Source organism: Anabrus simplex, chromosome 5 (genome assembly GCF_040414725.1).
Source record: "Anabrus simplex isolate iqAnaSimp1 chromosome 5, ASM4041472v1, whole genome shotgun sequence".
NCBI lineage: Eukaryota > Metazoa > Arthropoda > Insecta > Orthoptera > Tettigoniidae > Anabrus > Anabrus simplex.
The window spans coordinates 19,589,957-19,613,293 of NC_090269.1; the positions used below are offsets into that span (position 1 = coordinate 19,589,957).

Sequence of the window (23,337 nt, forward strand, 5' to 3'; positions counted from 1 at the left end):
ATAGTTCATTTAGGTTATTGCATATGTCCTCTGTGTTTGTAATGCTGACATCATTTACCACCAGATGGCTGATTTCATGTTTATGTCCAAGCTTCCTATTTAACACTTCATTGACTACATACCATGTTTCTTTTTGGTTTTTGCAATTCTGTAATCTGTGTTCATAATACCTTTTTTGTAACTCTCTCTTCAATTTGGTTATTTTATTACTGATTCTTTTGTATTCTTCAATTACTTCTGCAGAGGGGTTTTTTACTTTAGTTTTTGAAAACAGTGAGTCTTTGATGTGAATCAGTGTTAGTAATTCTTGGGTAACCCAAGGTTTTAGGGGAATGTCTTTCGGGTTCTTTCTTTTTATTGAAATTGAGCTGGTTTCAATTCCTGTGCTGAAGTTCGCCATAACCTCATTTATGTTAGGTTGTGCAATGCAGTCTTCACGTTTACACGACCATTGGAATTGTTCTTCCTTACGGAAGTTTTGGAGAGTTTCTTTGTTCATTTTTACACATGTTACGTGGAACCAACGTTCGCATTTACCATCACAGCCTACAGCCTGTTGATTGTTTTTTATTTTCTTGCCACACGGGGAGCACACGAACACCATGATGTTGTTTATCTTATTTATTTAGTTGTAGCTGTTTGAGTGCTAATTAGATTTTGTTTTAATGGTTTCCTGAGTTATTGATGTTACTGATCTGCAGTATATTCCTGAAGAATTGTGGATATTACTCACATAAATTTGTTTTTTCGTCACTTCACTTAATATATCACATACTCACTGCCGCCATTTTAAGATCACCAGATCGTTGGCAAAGCATAGGGATGTTATCTTATATCACTTCATATTCCTTCATATATTTCAACTATATATAGGACATTTCAAACTGATGGACCCGATTTCATAAATTTATTCTGTGAGATCTAATGAACATAGCATACTGTGAAATATGCGCAAAGAAAGCCAAAATCTCAAAGTTTAGTTGAGTTTAGATTTCATCCCACATGGTTTCATTTTCAGCCGTTACGAGCGTGCAGGAAACGAGTGAAGAAAATGACTGCGGCTGGAGAGCAGAAGTAGTTCTGTGTGCTTGATTACCATGTAAACAAGTCTGTGAGTAGTGTTCAACGGCATTTCCGTACCAGGTATGGAAGAGACCCACCTACTGGAAAAGCCATTCATGCATGGTATGCAAAATTCAGAGACATGGGCTGCATCTGTAAGCGAAAGTAGATTGGCCATCCTTCGACCGGGGAAGAGACAGTGGAATGTGTTTGCGCCAGTTTCGTGCGGAGCCCGCAGAAGTCCACCTACCGGGCAGCGAGGCAACTTGCACTTCCACAGACAAGTGTTTGGCGCATTCTGCGGAAACGCTTACGAATGAAACCCTACCGCTTGCAACTGGTGCAGGCTTTAAAAGACACCGATCATGCTGCTCGAGCGTCCTTCTGTGCTGATTTTCTCGCATTAATAGGAGAGGATGGGTTCTCCGAAAGGGTAATTTTCAGTGATGAAGTGACTTTTCACCTTTCCGGGACTGTGAATAGACACAACGTAAGGATCTGGGGAACTTCTAATCCCCATCAACTTGTGGAACACCAACGCGATTCTCCCAAGGTGAATGTGTTTTGTGCCATTTGCTATGAGAAGGTTTATGGACCCTTTTTCTTCATTGAACCTACTGTGACAGGAAATGTTTTTCTTGATATGCTGCAACAATGGCTCCTGCCACATCTCGAAGAGGATAGTGCAGATTTCATCCTTCAAGTGGATGGTGCCCCTCCGAATTACCATGGCAACGTTCGGAGCCATCTCAACGAGACGTTGGCACAACACTGGATAGGTCGTGCATCTCAGAAGGATCGAACTCTCATTTGTTAGCCACCGCATTCCCCCGACTTAACCCCATGTGATTTCTTCTTGTGGGGTTTCGTAAAGGATCCTGTTTACGTACCACCTCTTCCACTAACATTGGACGACCTTCGTGCCCGCATCACAGCAGCCATCGCAGAGATTGACCGCGACACACTACACAAAGTTCGGCAGGAGATAGACTATCGGCTTGATGTATGTCGTGTTACGAGAGGTGCTCACATAGAACACTTGTGATATGACTGAAACAAACTTTGATAGTTTACCGTTCATAGCACGTGTCTCACGGTACGATATGTTTATTAGATTTCACAGAATAACTTTATGAAATCGGGTCCATCATTTTGAATTGCCCTGTATTTATTTATTCATTTACATAGTTTACGCCCACATTGGAGCACTTAAATCAAACCCAATTACATTTACATTAACAAAGAATTAACTGAAGATTTAGCTTGCATCATCTTCTTCCTTTCCCAAAACTTCTTCATTCTGGCTGACTGGCTGCCCTTTCTTCATCAGATATGACATATTGTTTGTGTTGTACAGTTTTTAATGACAATCTTATTTGTTTGTTCTTGAGAATCCTTTTTTCTTCTCTATTTTCAATTTGCTTCATTGTAATATTCAGCTCTTCTAAATCATTCTGAACTTCTTTAAACCAATTATTTTTTGTTTTACTTTTCCAAAAGTAATTAAATAGTTGTTTTATTGCCCTATATATATATATATATATCTGACGCTCAAATAACCTTATTTCCATTTACTCGCAGTATCGTATCAATATCCTATCAAATAACGTTAACATATGAACAACACTGACTCGCGCACTCTTGGATTCCCCGCCTCGCTCACTCGAGTCCAATGATCTGACTCACTGCCTTGACAGCTCGATATTTATACTATTCGATCAACTTCTGGAAGAGTTCTTACAACACTCGAAACATCGATCGATCAGCTAGTTGAATGGGTACTCGAACTTTCTTTCAATTTTTAAAAATGTACATGGAAATATCTACAACATTCGTAATGTCTCTACGTGTATCTGGATAATAAAACCTTACAGTAAGTTTCCAGAACCCTTCATATATACCAAATTATAGTACAATAAGTCTAACATACGAACATTATGGAACTTTCTACCGCTTTCGACTCTCTAGATTTCGAGGTTAAACAATACGTATTTGAGGTTATACAATTTTACCTACATATTTACAGGGAAATCATATATTAATAATATTTAACATTTAATAAAAGATAATTTAGCCTTATATAAACTATAATTAAAATATATTAAACATAATAATTGAAGGTTCTACACCCGTTACAGCATCGTACATACGACAGCTTTAACTACAGATATCCTAACCTTGTTATTATTTATCTATACATCCGTCGCTTTTCGAAATGATATCATTTGGTCATCCTCTATAGCTCTGGATTCTGGTCATTCTGCTTGGCCAGCATCGTTGGTGTCATCGTGGTGGGCCAGGGGTCGTTTCAGCCATGTCAGTCCAGTTCGGAATCATCCAGATATACTCCCTTTGTAAACTAAGTGAGATGATCCAGATAGTTGACTCCCACTCTCTTCGTAAGCCATGGTTTCCTTCAAAAACTTGAGTAAGAATACAGAATACAATGATGAGATCAGCTGTGACATTATAACAGTTTCAAAGCCTTCTAACATGAATTATACAATTGGGTTCCGCTTAGTATAACTTTGTATAATAGCAATGTTTTTATTCAAACCAGACCAAACCAAACTCCATGGCACTACAGCCCTTGAATGGCCTTGGCCTACCAAGCGATCACCGTTCAGCCCGAAGGCCTGCAGATTATGAGGTGTCGTGTGGTCAGCATGACGAATCCTCTCAGCTGTTATTCTTGGCTTTCTAGACCGGGGCCACTATCTCACTGTCAGATAGCTCCTCAGTTCTAATCACGTAGGCTGAGTGGATCTCGAACCAGGTCCAGGTAAAAATCCCTGACCTGGCTGGGAATCGAACCCAGGGCCTCCGGGTAAGAGGCAGGCACACTACCCCTACACCGTGGGCCGGCAATGTTTATATTAGATCTCTAATATGTCTGCAGATATTTCAATTTGTTATAGTAAAGAATGGCTTTAATAGTTATTTATCGTCTCTAGTGCGGTGTAGTGAATATTATTTCTTGAAATTATGGCCTTGTTGTTGCTTTTCTTGTTTGCCGCTGCAAATCAGTTTGTGGCGTATTTTATTACTTTATGCATATTTGTTAAATCTTATTATATCTTCTTATGCTGTAGGCCTATATATGTCCTATAAACAGCTTTTCTTCACTCCTTCACTCTTTATAAGAATTTGGTGCAATTTTACTTCTTCTTCTTCCTCTTCTTCAGAATACGTCCATGTACTTGAGTTAGGCTTTCATTTGTATTTTTAAACAGTGTCATCCGGAACAGTTCAAATATCTATTTTGTCTTGGTCTCTGTCACCGCGATTTTATTCATTCCGACTTTGCATTGCTCTCAATTCCTTGATATCTTATGTAATTTATTCATTGTGTCCAACTTCGTTACTAGTAATCGCGTCCGTCTTAATTCGATTGAGCTTGATTGCTGGAATAGTAGAATGGCACAGTATTGTTTCAGTATTCAGAGTTATCCCCTTTCTGCGATGTATGGATCATCAATATAAGCACTGGAAATCCAATCAGTATAAATATTTTAATTTGATATACATGAAGCTGTGGAAGTGCTCAGAGTGTACTCTCTTGTGTGTGCAGTGAACTACTCTATAAATAACACTGTAGTCAGCTACTCCTATGTACTATTGGGAACTAAGATTGGCTTTCTTATTTTGATATATATCCTCTGCAGTATACTCATACTTTATCCTTGACTTCACGTGCTCTATGTATTCTGCACATCAGGTCAGTCAGATTCAGCCTTCCTGTTGCAATTTTAATAGTCAACATTGGAGTTGAAGGAATGTTTAAACACGTTAGTATCATCAGTATTTCTGTTGTAGGTATTTCTTTCTTTCTTTCTTTCTTTCTTTCTTGTCTTGGCACATGGCTTTTAGTGCTGGAATTGTCCAAAGATATTTTCAGCTCACTTTGTGCAGGTCTTTTTATTTCACAATTGTGGGCAACTTGGACGTCTGGGTTTGAGGTGATGATAGTAAAGTAGGGAGAGGGTGAAACCCAGTGTCGGCAGATAGCCTACTCCTGTCAAATAACACCAAGGGGTCTGCTCAAGACCTAACGTCCCCATACAATGGATAAATCACCATCAACAGTGTAGTGTGTTCTCACTCTGTATGAACACTGCAGAGAGGTTTGGAATTGAATCATGGCATTTGGCATACAATCTAGTGCTTAGAAATTACCCTGTCAGCCAATATCCTGATGGTGAAAATTCTTTCAACCAGTTTGACTTGAACTGGCAAACCACAGTATCAAACCATTTATTTTCTACTGAAATATAGTAAGTGTCAAACTCGATGCCTTATCGACCACCAGGCGGGCTACTATTGTAGTTAAGAGTTTGAATGTCCAGAGAGGCTGCATGTTCGATATGTTTCTTGATACACTTTTGCCCCTATATTTGAAATACATGTGGATTAGTACTTCAAAACCTGACATGAGAATATGTTTCGCGCAGTGTCCCACGACTTGTATTATTATTATTATTATTATTATTATTATTACAGTTAAACCTGCTTTATACGTAACTCTGTTCTACGTAATTCGTATTTGTACGTAATTTCCTTTAGGTCCCGGCAAAATATAATTTAAAAGTGTGTTAATTAAACCTTATTTATACGTAATCCGTTTATACGTAATTCACTGTTATACGTATTAAGTGCCAGTGAACATAACTGAGTTTTGCATAATTGTAATGAGAATGTGCTTTTTAAAAAGAAACTACTGTATTTACGAAGTTCCCTCTTTGTCGGCGTAGGCGGAAATAGAGCGATCGGATTTCGGTGCTGAAACAGAAGAGAGAGTTTCGCCGAGTACCATTGTTGACCCTTACTTACTGTTGGCTTAACAAAGACGAGCCCCCTTCGCTCCTCCTCTACCTTCGTCGTTTTTAACACGCCGCCAAAGATTAAGGTACATTGTAAGCAAAATGGGCGGTTTCGGTGCGTAAACAAAAGAAAATACAGTAAATTTGTCTGAATATGAGAATTTCTTTCGTGGGAACAATGGAGAATAAAATGTCCACGATGCCGGTATCTGGTGTTTACTGTTGAGCAGTAATTGCTTTTGATTAGCCATGGAGAACAGAAAAGGGAAACGTTATACGAGAAGTGGACGCTAATCCACACAAAATGAAAACTGAAATCGCTTCAGACTTAGGCATTGCTTATACCATGCTATGTACATTCATCAGCAAAAGAAACGCTATTTTGGATGAGTTCTTAAAACTGGGTTCAAAATCAGCAAAGCGCAGCCGTCAGCAAGAAGGATGGTACGTAGATTTGGAGAAAGCACTTTTCACATGGTTCCAGCAAAAGCGGGCTGCAGCTCTACCAATTAGTGCAGACATGCTGAAGGCAAAAGCGATAGATTTAGGTAAAATGATGAGTATCCCTGCTGCTTTCAAGGCTTCATCGGGATGGTTGCAAGGATTTAAATATCGTCATGGAATTACAGGGAGAACAATTTGCGGTGACTCAAAATCTGCAGACGACGTCACGATGCAACACTGGAAAGAGGAGGTTCTGCCGGGTATCGTAAGCGATTATCAGCCTCCAAACATCTACAACTGTGATGAGACCGGCCTATTCTACAATCTCCTTCCTAATAAGACATTAGCTGAAAAAGGTGACTCATGCCACGGAGGGAAGAAAAGTAAAATTCGTGTAACAGTACTTCTCGCCACCAATGCAGGTGGATCTGACAAACTTCCTCCACTTGTGATAAGAAAATCAAAGAATCCGAGGGGTTTTAAGGGTGCGAAAACAAAACCTAAGGAAGTGGAATCCAATGGAACAGTGGTTGAAAACACTGGACATTAAAATGAAAAAGAAACAGAAGAAGATCGTTCATTTTATGGATCGATGTGCAGTACATCCACCTCAAATCGTTCTGGAGAATGTTCGAATGGAATTTTTCCCTCCTAACTGTACCAGCGTTCTACAACCGCTTGATGTGGGCATCATTGCAAATTTCAAAGTGCATTATAGAAAATTGCTGGTTCAACATTTAATAACACTGAGTGATGCAGGAAATGAACCTCTCTTCATTAATTTGCTACAAGCCATGAACTTTATTTCGGCTGCCTGGAAGAGGTGTCATCCTCCACAATCAGCAACCGTTCCTGCAAAACTGGTGTCTTACGAGAAGAGGCTGTTTCTAATTATGATGTGATTATGGGGACGAAGTTTTGTCTGGTAATGAGCTAACGCTACCGGTGAGTGTATAAAAAATAAATTCGATACTTTTGTGCATTTCGATGACAATCTGACTGTATGGTGAGAACTACCGGATGAAGAAATTATTGCTGATGTATGCCAACAACGCGGCGGTGATGGACCAGCTACAAGCGATAGTGACATTGGAAATGGAGATAACGACTGGAATCTTGACACCTGAACTGGTTGAAGTGTTAAAGTGCAACCGAAGTGTGTAGGCGTTACATCAGTGGGAAAAGTTGAAGTGAAAATACTTTGAATGCATTACCAAGTTTGCTAAAGGAGGTTTATATTCTTAATGCAAGAAAAGTGAAATAAGCCAAACTATCTGATTTCTTTAAGGCCGGGCCAAGTTCAAAATAATATTTTCTGTCTTAATGTATTTATTATTTGCAAGGATTTACACATGTACAGTAGGTCTATTCCATTGGTTTTTCAGTAAATATGTGATGTATTGCGTAAGTCTGATTTCTAAGTAATTCTGAGTTACAAGTAGTTTTTTCTCTTCCCCTTGATATACGTATAATTGAGGTTCAACTGTATTATTGTACCGGTTGGTACACCTATACGCCGCACATTTGAATTTTCTGCCTTGAAGTACGCCTCTACAGCTGAAACTCTGAACTTTAAAACTGAATTAATTCAACCATTTATCAGAAGGTGTCACTGTGTTAATTTCGAATTGTGTTTGTGTACTAATTATCAAGAAGTGTGGACATTCTCTCACAGATGTCTCTACCACAAACTATGATCATGCACCCTGGTGCGAAGTGAAGGAACTTTTCTTGAAGATATTTTGTATTCATAAGTTGTTGTCTTTACTAAATTTCGTTCTTTCGTTGGTGGGTTGGCAATATTAATCCTTTCTTTCCGCCTGTTTTGAATTTACCCAATCAGTAATTTCTGTAATTAATTTCCCTCCAATCACAGGTTTCTTCTTCATTTTTGACTTGTAACTTTTAATATATAAGTAATAATAATAATAACGTAAATGTTTCCACCTTTTCAATACAATATATTCAACAAAATTACAAAATTATACGGTACTAGTTTCGACCCTTCTAGGGGTCATCATCAGCCTAGATGGGTCGAAACTAGTACCGTATAATTTTGTAATTTTGTTGAATATATTGTATTGAAAAGGTGGAAACATTTACGTTATTATTATTATTACTTATATATTATTCTCAGTTCAATACGGACCAAAAACATGAAATTCATAACCATCAACAATTGTAACTTTTAGCCGACCAATAAACGACTGTGGGTGTGTCTTAATCATTCATGAAAGGTCTCGAATCTTCCACGAGGGTATAAAAACTGCTGATTTTCCGGGCTCTCCGCCACTTCAACATCATCTAGCTTAGTGTATGGAAGTATAGCAGGGGGCGGGTTGCACCTCTTCCTTCGAGCAGCAGCTCTTCCGCAAAGGTAATGGCCTTTTAACTTCTTTATTTCTTTCTTGCTCAGCAGTTTAACCCCTGGGGAAGGTTCGAAACCTTTTCAAAGTATCCTACCTGTTTAAAAATGTAACTTAGTGCCGGCTTATGTAAACATTTTCTTATTACTTTAACTGTAAATCGGGGATAGAGGGTGCTTTACCCTCTCGAGCTCCCCTTCAATTTAGATTTGAGGTGACTATGTTTTCATAACCGATTTTCTTCTCTTCATTAATGTGTTAAATTATTCTTCTTATACGAGTCACCTCCCTAGTGTGGGAATAGCCCCTGTGTAATCGGCCTAGTGCCCCTTAGGTTTTGACAAGTTGCATGTAGGAGTGCAAGCAACGCCTCAATTCATATTGTTATTTTGGGCCATTTCATTAACCTATTATTTTTCTTTTAAGGCCCGGTAGGCTGGGTACGAGATACCCCTGTTTAATTCGTGTAAGTTGCGCCTCGATGGCAAGTGATTGTAAAGTTTTGTATTGCCTTTAATAGGCTTGAAAGATTGAGAGCGGGTCAGCTCTTTATGGTGTTGTGGTAATAGTGCCTCAGAGAGGCTTGAGATGTGAAGGTGGGAGCAAGTGCTCCATGTTATGAGGGGTTTTCTGCTCTTTGGTAATTGGTGGTTGTGAGCTGAGAGCTCAGAAATTGTTAACCTTTCGGGCTCGTAGCCCAGAATTTGTAAAGACCCCTTAACTTGTGCTTTAGTTTGTAAAGTTACATTGTACCTGATTTTTGTTTTTTTTTGTTTTGTTATTTCACCTAGTGAAAATTGTTAAATCTTGTTGTCTTTTGAAAATATAACCTTTATTTAAATTTTAAATTCATCTTTCGGACTTGTAGTTAGACCCATTCCAGCCCGCACCTTCTTTCACCTCTGCTGATCCACCAAAACACGGTAATTAGTATTATTATTATTATGATTATTATTATTATTATTATTATTATTATTATTCCGGGGTATCTGTGGAACGCAGAGGTGAAAGAAGGTGAGAAGGTGCCAGGATGAATGGGTCTAACTACAAGGTCAAAGTTAATTTAAAATTTTTAACAAAGGTTATATTTTCAGAAGAAAGAACAAAATTATAACAACGTTTCACTGAGTGAAATAACAAATTGGAAACAAGACTTAGAAGGATCCAGGATTTCAGAATTTTAACACACTTGGGCTACAAGCCCCTAGTTTTACAATTTTGAGCTCTTAGCTCGACATTACAACACACTAATTTGTTCAAAGGGCAGAAATCCCCTAAAACATGGAGCATTTGCTCCTAATTACAATATCGAGCCTCCCAGAGGCACTTTTACAACACTGCAAAAGAGCTGACCCGCCCTCAGTTTTTCAAGCTTATTCAAGGCAAACCTTACAATTACTTGCCATCAAGGAATAACTTACAGAGATGAAACAGGGGTATCTTGTACCCAACCTACTGGGCCTAAGCAGAAAAAGAACAGGTTTAGTAAATGGCCCGAAACACCAAATTGAATGGAGGCATGTACTTGCACTCCTAGATATGCATTCTAAAACCTAAAAGGCACTAGGCCAATGAAACAGGGGCTGTTCCCAGACTATGGAGGTGACTCGTATCAGAATAATTTAAGACATTACAGAAAGGAAGAAAACCAGTTACAAAACGTAGTCACCTCAAACCAATATGAAGGGGAGCTCGAGAGGGTAAATCACTCTCTATCCCCAAATTACAGTTGCAGATTTTAGGAAATTTTCACATTAGCCGGCAGAAACTTACATTTTAGAGAAGTAGGTTACATTATTAAAGTTTCAGACCTATCCCTCGGGTTAAACTGCGGAGTGAGCAAGGAAAAAAAATGTTAAACGGCCATTACCTTGCTGAAGGACTGCTGCCTGATGAAAGAGGCACTTCCTGCTTCACATACACACTCTTAGTTAGATGTTAATGAAGTGGCCAAGAGACATGAAAATCCGCAGTTTATAAACCCTCGGGGAAAGTTCGAGACCTTTCATGAATAATCAAGCCACACCCTCTTACTTTTATTGGCTAGCGTAAAGTTGCACACCAAATCGAAGCAGAAGAAGAAGAAGAAGAAGAAGCCTGTGATAGGCCAAAAATTAATTACAGAAGTTAGGGATTGGCTGAATTCAAAACTGGCAGAAAGAAAAGATCAATATTGCCAACCCAAAAATGAATGAACATAATTTAGTAAAGAACAAACTTATAAATACAAAATTTCTTCAAATAAAGTTCCTTCACTTCGCACCAGGGTTCTTGATCATAGCTTTTGTAGTGACATCTGTTGCAGAAAGTCCAAACTTCTTGATAAATGGTAAACAAAACACGTAGAATTTCATACAGTACTGGAAACTTCACAATCACAAAATTAAGGTGGTGACATCTTCTGAGTAAAGGTTTAAGTAGGTCTAGTTTCAAGTTCACTGTAGAGGAGTTCTTTTAGGCGCAACATTTAAATGTGCGGCGTAGAGGTGTACCTCCCGGTACTATTATTATTATTATTATTATTATTATTATTATTATTATTATTATTATTATTATTATTATTATTATTATTATTATTATTCCGAGGTATCTGTGGAACAGCAGAGGTGAAAGGTGTGGGCTGGAATGGGTCTAACTACAAGTCCGAAAGATGAATTAAAAATTTAAATAAAGGTTATATTTTCAATAGACAACAAGATTTAACAAATTTTCACTAGGTGAAATAACAGTGAAGAAAATTAGGTACAATTATAACTTTACAAACGAAAGCACAAGTTAAGGGGTCCTTACAAATCCTGGGCTTCGAGCTCCAAATTCACAATCCTTGAGCTCTTAGCTCACAACCACAAAATACCAAGGGGCAGAAAACCCCTAATTCCATGGAGCACTTGCTCCCACCTAGTAATGTCAAGCCTCCTAGAGGCACCTTTCAAAATACCAGAAAGAGCTGACCCGCTCTCAATCTTTCAAGCCTATTAAAAGGCAATACCAGACTTTACAATTAACTGCCATCAAGGCAGAACTTACAAATATAAACAGGGGTATCTCGTACCCAATCTACTGGGCCTTCGCAGGAAGGAAAACAAACGGATTAAGTTAATGGTCCAAAATACAAAGATGAATGGAGGCGAGTACTTGCACTCCTACATGAAAGCTTGTTAAAACCTAAGTGGCGCTAGGCCAATTCAACAGGGGCTATTCCCACAGTAGGGAGGTGACTCGTATGAGGAAATTTTAATACATTAGGAAGGAGAAGAAAATCGGTTATGAAAACGTAGTCACCTCAGATCAAAATGAAGGGGAGCTCAAGAGGATAAGGCACTCTCTATCCCCGATTTACAGTTAAAGTAACATGAAAATTTTACATCGAAATGGTATAGGTTACACCAAAACGGCTTTCAGACCTTCCCCGAAGATTAAACTGCTGAGCTAGCAAGAAATTAAAGGTGTTAAACAGCCATTACCTTTATGAAGGGCTGCTGACTGATAAAAGAGGCGCTTCCCGCCTCCTGCTATTCTTCCATACACTAAGTTAGATGTTGTACGAGTGGCCGAGAGACCAGAAAATCAGCAGCTTTTATAACCTCGTGGAAGATTCGAGACCTTTCATGAATAATTAAGACACACCCACATGTGTTTATTGGTCGGCTAAAAGTTACAAGTTAAAAATGAAGAAGAAACCTGTGATTGGAGGGAAATTAATTACAGAAATTACTGATTGGGTAAATTCAAAACAGGCGGAAAGAAAGGATTAATATTGCCAACCCAACAACGAAAGAACAAAATTTAGTAAAGACAACAACTTATGAATACAAAATATCTTCAAGAAAAGTTCCTTCACTTCGCACCAGGGTGCATGATCATAGTTTTTGGTAGAGGCATCTGTGAGAGAATGTCTACACTTCCTGATAATTAGAAAACAAAAACCATTCAAAATTAACACAGTGACATCTTCTGATAAACGGTTGAATTAATTCAGTTTTAAGGTTCAGAGTTTCAGCTGTAGAGGAGTACTTTAAGGCGGAAAATTCAAATGTGCGGCGTGTAGGTGTACCAACCGGTACAATCATCATCATCATCACCATCTTCCTCTTCATCCTCGTGGTATATTTTAATGATTATATTACACATTTCAAGGATAGTGATAGTTAGGGCTCGGATGTTTAAGATGTAAATATATTCCAGCGGGATTATTGAATTGGAAGTCCGAAAGGACTTTGAAGCCTATATTGTCTCACAATGTGAGAGAAAGGGTAGTATGCTTGCTTTTTATACTCCATACCTCTACCCTTTAAATCCGGCATTTAGTGCTTTAAAAATGATATTAGGGCGAATGTGATAACGTGATTTGAAAGAGGAAGAATTGGGGGATTTATAAGGTTAAAACTGAAAATTCAATTTTTGGGGGGGGTCAAGAATCACAACATTTGTCATTACTCCTTTAAAACATTTTTCAGCCATGACTTTCACTTCAGAAATTTGCAAAATAAAACTAAACCATCTGTATGGAAATATTCTTCTCCACATTCCTTAGGCATAATAGAATGTGTCAGGGTGCGAATCAGCATAAACGGTCAACTGCTTTGTAAGTGAAAGTTAATGAAGCGTCAACAAGGAGAAGTGAGCAGTTGCCAGAAGTAATTAGCCCACTGCTGGGATAAGTTTTTCAGTGTTATTTCTGTCTCCGCTTGGGCAACTAGCTTGCTCGGTACAGCGGGTAGTGTGTGGGGTGCAGTAAGGGCTATGAATGACCTTCATTCCATACTCCTTTGTATTTCACTTGCATTAATTGCAGATGGGATTTCGATGTGCAGTTTCTGTGAACACTAGTATGCATCTGGTAAGCTGAAGATGATTGCACAGCTACAGCTGTTGTGTACCGCCAAAATATGACCATAAATGCCCAAAGTATGACCTAATGGGAAGAAAAAGGTCAAAATATGAATTTAAATGATAAATAAAAATTACTTAATTGTGCTGCTGATTAATCACCAAATTTGCATTAAAATTCAATAGTGTATGAAATTGGAGACAAAGAACAAACAGACTATGACTTTTCATAAACATCCGAGCCCTAGTGATGGTCAATTACCTGAATTTAGAAAGATTAGAGCTACTTTAATAATGCATTAACATCAAATTCTGCACAAGTAATTATCACTTCACACTGAAAATCTTGCTTTGTAAAATAGACTTGAATGATCAAACAATTAAGACTACAGCAAAAATAGATTAGTAGATTAGACTTGAATAATTAAATACATACGTTCAACTTCTAATCAGTGAGATTAATTTTATTATAATATTTTACCATGTTTCTCATCCTGTGATAACATTTATCAGTTGTATTTTTTTTTTTTTTTTATACCTAGAAAATTATGTACGACTTTGTTTCCGATGCTTTATATTAATTCTGATTTAATTATGTGTAGGATTTTGAAAAAGCTGCAAGCCTTGGTGATAATGAATGAACGCTTAAAACAGCAAGAACTACAGTTTCGTGAGCAGTGCAAGACAGAACTTTCAAGGCTACAGAAAATGGTCAAGTAAGTTCACAGACTTCCATAAGGATTATGGCTAAGAAGAGAAATTGTAATTTTGTTACAAAATCATCTTGCTCTTTTTTCCCAAGAAAGCTAGAGAGCTCTAGGCATATAGAACATAAGAAACAGTTTGAATGTTCTTATGTTCCTTGCATTTCATTTTCAAAATTACTATCATCACTGCTGGTTTCTTTTCCTAAAACTTAATTCACCTGTTCCCTGTTTAAAATATTTCACCACTTTCTGTTCAAGGCGGAAGAGCCAGCTGCAGCCTGGTCTGATGCCATGTGGTTAGGTAATGATCATGCTTGCTCTCGTAGTTTATTCTCTTTGTAGATTTTATAGTAGTTGCAAATATTGTGTGGAGATGGCACCAGAAGCTACTCCATGACTCCTTGGAACGCATCCGTTGGGGCCACTGCGATAAGCGACCACACAAAATGGAAAAGTGAGATATCGACTATATATCGACAACTGACTGTGGAAGCATATTATCTTTGGTGATTATATATCAACATATGTCCGTCGAAGGTTAAAAGAAATCTCATTTTTTAAATTTTTTTTTTTTAATTCCGTGTAAAGCTGGAGGTCCTATGGCTATGATCACAAATTTGACAGAACTGCAAGCTTCCCTTTCTTCTACACAATCCTTTACTCCTGTCAGCCATCCATGTCTTGGTCTTCCTTTTGGTTCCTTTGCATTCATTTTCATATCAAACTGGGTTTTTTTTCTTTTCTTTTTTCATTTTCATTTTGATTATTCAATTCTACTTTCCTCTTTATTCCTCCACTTCTCCATGAACATTTCACATACCATCAACCTGCTTATGTCTCATTATCCATGCCTCTAATGGTTGTCTTTGCCTTTTATATAAAAATTAGTCATGAGAAGGGAACCATAATATAATTTCACCAGTTGTGAATATTGAAAGTATTCAGCCTCTTTTAAGTGTTATCAATTGTGAAGTTACTAGCATTTTCTCCTGCAGGATATAGTTTAGATAGATGAACTCTGGTGATCGTTAAAAAATCAATGGATTTAGAGGGAAACTTGCTGTATCCCACTCTCTATGGACCATGCTTCCACAAGCTTTGATGTGAGGCAACCAGCCTTTGCTATTTCCAACATACTTGTAGTGTAATATGATTGTTTTACTTGTCTTGGCAGGGATGCCCAGGAGAATGCTACTCCTGATGAAGACAACGACCAAATAGCAAAGCAGTTTGAAGATGAACAAGAGCGAGTACAGAAACTACGCCTGTTGCTTGCCAAGAGGAACCGTGCTATTGCTTTGCTGCAGAGGCAATTAGATGAAGTTCCTGGAAGAGCAGAGCTTGCGCAGTATCAACGACGTTTCTTAGAGCTTTATAATCAGGGTAATGTCAATTTTCTCTTGTATTTATTTTTAACTTATAAGTAAAAACCATGAATTTGCTAAAAGACCACATGGTTGCTTTATTTCCCCATCTCCTCTTTCTTTGTCATTTGAGTTCTGCAGATTTCCTTTCATGATAGCTTTATCATTCAATAAGAATTCTCCATTAGATTCTGTTATTAATTTTTAAAAATACTACTTTGTTGCTTTCTGTTTGATTTTCAGCAGATCTTGATACACATTTTAAAAAGATGGACATCTCACCCTTCTTTAATGCTGACTGTGGGACTAGATTACTGAACCCAAAATTCAAACTTTCTTCCTCCTAGAAACTTCGCTTGGATATGTTTCAAAATTGTCAGCTAGGAGTATTTTGATTCATTATTGCAGCAATGATCACAAATCTTGCCACAAAAAACAATTTCACTTACGAGACTCACCTCTTCGAGATTACACATTTATTGACTTAATAGACTATATAGTTTCCACTGAAGTCTTGAAAGGTTGTGCTGCAATAGCACTTTTTGGTTCAGCAAAGAAAGCAATGGCAAACTAACTACCTCATTCCTTATTTCGCCCTCCATGGCTCATTACAGGGCCACCATCGCTTTTTGCATTTTTCCTGTATAAACTTTGGTGGTGCGCTTTGAGAATCCAAGCAACCTCTGATCTGAAGACTTAACAGACTGATAGACTCGATATAATAGGATCTGATTGAGCAGTTAATACAGAATTCAGCTGAGTAGTAATTTTGCTTGTGAGACTGCATATAATTTAGTCAGATGTTAATTCACTCCTTTAGAATAGCTATCATGCAGGATTATAAAACGTTAAAATCAATAACTCGGGGATTTACTACTTATGTTGAAAATTACAGTCTTGCATAATTACAAACTTTCTTCAGCTTATCCTGGATATTTCTGCGGTTGCTGAATTCATTTCATTTTTGGATTTTGGCAAGGGTTTTAAGGCCATATACTTTTCTTGATGCTACCTGATTTTTCAGGTGAAAATTCTAAGGCAATCCAACCTTACCGTCTGGGTGGAAAGCTAGCAGCTAAGCCACTGTACTAATCATACTTACTTGTTCTAAATTCTGTCAGGCAGTAAGTTATTTTGCTTTAAATGATAACTCAGAATTTAATCAAGTACCTGTGAAGCTATTTTAGGCACTGAATAGACACAAAAGTTAATACATAAATCTGCATACATGTTTAGCAGGAAACATAGTAGCATATTTTCACATGCCTCCGCTTTAGCTATGATCAGGTGTTTATCAAATTAAGACCACATGTCATATATTCGTTTAATTATTTGTTCCATTACTTACCATATATCTATTATTGGAAGTCTCAAACAAAACTCTCCAATAATATCGGGATGCTGGTTATACTTATATTTCAGAAATGAAATATATACTGGTGACCTCTTTACAGACAATGCTCTATATATGACTGTGTGAATTCATGGCACTACTGGATTTCTGTCCTATGCTACTTTACCTGTATGCTGTCTGGAGCATATTATGTTTCAAAGCATTATCTCAGTACGTGAAGAGAAAATCTGACTTCCATAGTACCATTCCAGTCAGTGGCACAGCCAGGCATTTCATGTAGAGAGGCTTTATTTATTATAACATGTCAGGACTGCTACAAATTATATGTAATCAAATAAGCTGTATATTCAGATGAGGTTAAATGAAAGTATGTTTATGATTTCTGACGCTTTAAAGCTAGTATTATTCAAGCTATTTATTATTGCTGTTCTCATACAAAATGCTCCCTGTGGGTAGGGGTGTTAGAATACATCCACAGTATAACCTGCCTGTTATAAGAGGTGACTAAAAGGGGCCTCAGAGAGGCTCTCAACTTGGAAGCTTGGGTTGGTGACCATGAGGTCTCTAGCAGAGTTTGGCATTGTTTCCACTTACTTGTGTCAAACTCCTCACTGTCATCTTTCCTGTCAAACCTTCCTTGATCAATTTGGTGTTCTATTCCAACCCTGCCAGTATTAGATTCATGAAACCTAGGATGTCTTTAATTTTCATGCCCTTCGTGGTCCTTCTCTTACTTTTGTCAATGCCTTCATTCTTCAAAGTATCAGACCTCTCCTATTTTCCTGCTGATTACTGTTAAAAGAGGATGGTTGCCCAGTACTTCCTCATAAAACAATAATCACCAGAACCACCATCATGCAAGATCTCATTAGTATCGGATACAAAGTACTTCATTCAGCATTTCAAATTAACACGTAACTGTAAATTGTAATCGCAGGTGGAAGTTCAGCTGGCGACGACCTCTGAGCTGCAGTTCTTGGATCATTAATTTTTAAACCTCTAATAGATAATTAACATATCCTTTATAACATCAGCAGTTATATGAAGCTGTGCTGCATGCTTAGAGGCAACAGTGTTGCACATTGCTACAAAACGGTATTGCCAACTTCTTAAAATCATGCTACATGTCGGTGGATGTGTTTGTGCAACTGTGCGAGGGAGAACTAGTTTAGGCTACCCAACAGCAATATTTGTACAAAAGACAAGAAAATGTTTCCTAAACGGGCAGCTATGTACTTATGTGTTTGAAAACTATAAAGAGTGTAGGTAAAGAATTTTTGTATTTGTAGCATGTGAAAACCAGCCATTAATTGGAAAAGAAAAGGAAAGCATCTGCCAGTGGAGGGAGCTTAAGTCCTTTTAGTCCCTCCCACGGCTGCACCATTGATTAAAGTATTACAGGATGTTCAAAGATTAATATATCACAAATTTCAGAGTAAGTGATGGCTTATACTTTACAAATGTCTTGTTCTAATTGTGAGATCTGATGAAATATATCTACTGTACAGGGTCAACATAAACAAATGGATATCCCATGTTATGGTGTAGTTTAAAGTACTCAAGTTCTCTAGACTTTGAATAAATACCTATTCATTTCACACTGATACAGTTGTAAACTCTGGACTTGCTTGGGATTCAAAGCAAGAACTAGCAGTTAACTAATCAACTGCGCCGATTGTTTATTTCCCAGGGATCCAGTAGAAATTTCACCTCTCCATTTAGCAATTAATTGTTTGGGGATTGAGGTCTGAGCAAGCTGGCATGTCTTTGGAAATCTAAAGCTGAACATTTTCTCTATTCCGCCCATAGATCTGTTCATTTGTTGGCTATCAAAGTCTTAACTCTTACAGTGCCAAGGTGCCGATGCATCGGCACTTACATTCTGAACGAAAAATGCCAGGATGCCGATTCGATCGGCACCCTCTTATAAGTGGTGTAGTTATGCAGTAAGGCGCTAGATTGCGCCACAGATCAAGTAGAAAAAGGTAGAATGTTTGTAATTCCTTCTTATGTCATTAGATGGCACTGACATAGCTCCATTTTTGCTAGTTTACTCGTCGATTGTGAGTGTATGATCTGTGAGCGCTTGATGTCTATGATCCAATATGGCAGCCTCCTTGTTTGTTTATGTCTGCTTGTTGTGACTTGTTTTCAATAATTTTACGTTCTAATTGACGCATTCGAGTTACTTATCGTAATATATTAAGTTTATTATTATTTCTACTGTAGTTTAGTTACTTAGCAATTTATTTAGGTCATAGTAAAGTTGTAAATAGTTCATTTAACACAACAAGGCATGTCGTCACGTAGGCCTAATTCGGGAGAAGATATTGAGGAAATTTTGGGTTGCTTTGAAGATGTAAGCGACTCTAATTTTAGCGAAAGTGATGATTATGATGTTTTTGGGGTCTTCAGATAGCGCACCAGGGAATGATGGAGCCTTGCCATTGGCTAATGGGCTTACAACATTTCATGCAACGTCAAAGAGTTATAGTGACAGTGCTAATGAAAATGTCAGTGACAGTGAATTAGATGATTCTTGGACTGAATGCATATTCCCTGAAAGTAATGTTGTCCATTCCCATAATTTTTATCAAATCCTAGGGCCAAAACCTGTAGGCCTACCTCATCCTGATGCTCCACCAATAGAATATTTCAATCTGTTCTTTACACTTTCTTTCCTGACACTATTAGTTGATTTTGTATGTTGTTCTGATCTTCTGAACTGTTCTGTAGTAACATATACTGCTACTAGACACAGTTCTCTCAAATGATTACTATTACTCTTCCAAAATTCATAAAATATCCAATCGTTGACAGGTTACACTGTTGGTGTCTTTCTCTCCACATGTTCAATGTTTTTGGAAATTAGTTTATAAATTGGAAAATAGACCTACATTAACAATATAAATTGGTATATATCATCCCAGATAAGAGTTAAGATGAAATATCTTCACTTAGTCACTTTGGATTTAGTGTAAAATGTGCTAATTAATTTCAAATTATGTTTTTCCTTTTTTAAATAAAAAATAATATTTTTGTGCACAATATTCCACAAAATTTTGTTTTTTGAAATGCAAGTCACATGTTTATATTCCTTGGACTATGTCAAGCTCACGTACCAAATTTTACCTCCATATCTTTTAAAATGAGACGTAAATAACACATTTTATATAGTAATGGAAAATCCATTGAAACATTCTTGGCATTCTATGCATATGATGCCCTATTATGGGCCGGCATCCAAAGGGTTAAAACATTAAAACTAAATTACAATTTCTGCCTATGCTTGAACACAAATACTGTGTATAAAAATCTTGCATCTGCACTCAGAGTACAAGACCCTGTATTGGCCAATTTCCAGTTTTCCTCAAGCCGCACACTGATAGGAATTACAATATAATTATTAAATTAATGTAGGATAGGAATGTACAAAGTGAAGTTCTAAAATAAGTTAAAAGTAGGGAGTAATGTGTATTCTTCTTCTTCTTTTATGACCACATAGGATCTCTTCAGTCAGTCCATCGTTCAGTCTCTTTGAAGGGATTGTTCAGGCATTGCGGTCCTCCCAGTACTTCTTCAGACGCTCTGATCTTCGTGCCCTTTCTTTGGTTGAAAATATGCGTGTCGTTGGTTTGTTTCGTGTAAGGGTAAAGCGGAGGTTTGTATTCTGGAATTTTGTATTCAATTTTATCTTATTTGTGATGTCTTCTGGTGTAAGGCCTATTTTCTTCAGATTCTCTCTTACTTCTCTGATCCATTTACATCCTGTTGTGGTATTTTTTGAGACGAGATTGTGTTGTACTAGTTGTTTCAGAAGTCTCGAATCCTGCATCCTCATGATATGTCTAAAGAATCCCAGTCTCCTCTTACGCGTATTATCTGTAATGGGATCTAGCTCTTTGTACATGACTTTGTTAGGTATTATCTGCCACTGTCCATCTTTCTGGTATTTTTTGTTGAATCAGGTTCTTCCAATCCTCCTTTCAATTTCCTGAAGTCTGTCAGTCTTTGCTTGTTTATTCAGGTTAAAAAGTGTTTCTGCTGCATATGTAGCTTCCAGTTTTATAACTGTGTTGTAGTGTTTTACTTTGCATTTATTGATAAACATTTCTTTTTGTAGATATCCCATGTTAATTTTTGTGCTTTAGGTAATCTATTTGTTCTTGTTTGGATTGAGATTTTTTCTTTTAGGTTATGTGTTATTACTTCTCCAAGATATTTAAATTGAGTTACTATTTTGATATGCCTTTGCTGGCAGGACGTAGTGTTTACAGTGCCCTATGTCTTCTGGTATGGGCTAGAGCAATATTGTTACTTTCATTGATCTGTCTCAGCTTTATCCTTGGCTTTGACAAGATGAAAGTGACTGAGGTATGAGTGATGCTAGTAATGCCATTCCTTATGCAGCCAGTCCCTGCTATGAATGGTGTGAAAATGTTGCTCATAGGGTCAGTTGGTGCATGCATTTCAGTGGGCTTGGCAGACTGATATGTAATAGCAACTTCTAGCTCGGTGAGGAAAGCAGCGGGAAACTACCTCACTCCCCATTTCCCTAGTACGCCTCTTCAGTGATGCCTAGGCCATTTATGACAGCTGATGGCGTAGCTGTTGAGGATCCAACCAGCCTTCGGACTGAGGACTAAACATACACACACTATTTTGATTTTATTACCATTTATGGTAACTTCTTTTAATTGTGTTGGTTTTTGGGGCATAATTTCTGTTTTTTCAAATTATATTTTGAGGCCAATTTTATTTGCAATATTTTGAAGTTCTGATATCTGGGTTTTTGCGTATGTCCACTGCTAGTAATGCTAAATTGTCGGCAAAACCCAGGCAGTTTGTTTTGATTTTTCGGAAAATCTTTATTTTTGGAGGACATTTCCTAAACCATTCCCTCATTACCATTTCTAGAGCACAATTAAATAATAGTGGTGAGAGCCCATCTCCCTGCCGTAGTCCAGTTTTAATTTCAAATGATTCTGATGTTTCACCCTTAAACTTCACTTTTATCATGTTTATTAATTTGGAGTGTAGTCTAAGGTGTCTTAAAATTTTAAACAGAGATTCTCTCTGGATGCAATCCTAGGCTTTCTTGAAATCTACAAATCTTATCTCCATATCTCTGTTTCTTCTCCTGTTATAGTCCATTATCAACTTAAGACTCATGATCTGATCAGGACATCTCCTCCAGGGTCTGAAACCTCCTTGATATTCTCCTAGTTCTTTCTCAAGTTGTAAACTTATCCTATTAAGGATGATTATTTAAAGTATTTTATATGTTATGTCTAGGAGTGAGATTCCCCTGTAGTTATTAGGGTCGGTTTTGTCTCCTTTTTTGTGCAGTGGGTGAATGAGGGCTGTCTGGCAGTTCTTCTTTAATCCAGATAGAGACAAATTGTTGATGGAGGGCAACTTTTGCTGATGTTCCTGCATATTTCCAGATTTCCGCAAAGGTGTGATCTCCTGGCGCTTTGTATTTTTTAAATTTATTCAGTGCTTGGTGTATTATGAGACCCAGAAGTGTTCTTTTAAGGTGCTTTAATTGTATGATTAACCTGATAATTGGAATTGTTGTAAAAGAAGAGTTTTGATTATTACTGTAATGATTGTGATTTTGATTGTGATTTTTTTTTTTTTTTTTCAGTTGCTGCAAAACATAAGGAAACCAAACAATTCTACACTCTCTATAATACATTTGATGATACAAAGTTATATGTAAAAAAGGAACTGACACTTCTAAACTCAATTCTAGATAATTATTCAGAGTAAGTATTTCAACTGCTTGAACCATTCTCAAGTTATTTAGCTCTAATAGTAAAGACATTTTTCCAGTACTACTACTGCTACTACAGTTATACAAAAAGGAACATGAAAGAGATATACAGAACTCAGTCCCATTCAGATTGTTTGAGTCAAACCCAAAAAGATCCAGATTCAATTCCTGTAATGTGACCAGCAACCATGAAAACTTTGAAAGAAATAATGGTGCGACACACTCACGACAATGTATCCATTGCTTGGATTTTCCACTAAAAACACCATCCATATAATAATACTGCTTATTAGTTAGATTTATTATTGGAAAAATGCATAAGGTTGATGACAGACAGTATTCTGTGTCTGAGCATTGAAGTAAATAATAATGTTTTTTCAAAATGTGTTTGCTATTTCTGAACATTTTTAATAAAAACTACACACAAATAAGAATTTACTGTTTGTCACAATCTCTGCAGATACATCCTATTTCCTACCTTGATTGAAAAGAACATACCGGATGTAAAAATATCGACCCTCCTCTCCTTTTTGTGGTGAATAATGAAGTATTGCGGTCTAAAAGGTCAACTTTTCAAATGTGATTTGTGAATGGATATCAGGGAGTGGCAG

The 23,337-nt window shown here is 37.3% G+C and overlaps 1 protein-coding gene across 2 annotated transcripts in view; it reads left to right on the plus strand.

The window, feature by feature from the left end:
* The window catches only part of fidipidine (coiled-coil domain-containing protein 93), a 213,465-nt gene that overhangs the window by 166,619 nt on the left and 23,509 nt on the right, over positions 1 to 23,337 (plus strand). For both annotated transcript variants that reach the window (XM_067146796.2, XM_067146795.2), the window contains 3 exons: positions 14,125 to 14,238; positions 15,404 to 15,612; positions 22,598 to 22,718. In XM_067146796.2, coding sequence (XP_067002897.2) covers positions 14,125 to 14,238; positions 15,404 to 15,612; positions 22,598 to 22,718 — 444 coding nt within the window. The remainder of the gene's footprint in view (positions 1 to 14,124; positions 14,239 to 15,403; positions 15,613 to 22,597; positions 22,719 to 23,337) is intronic.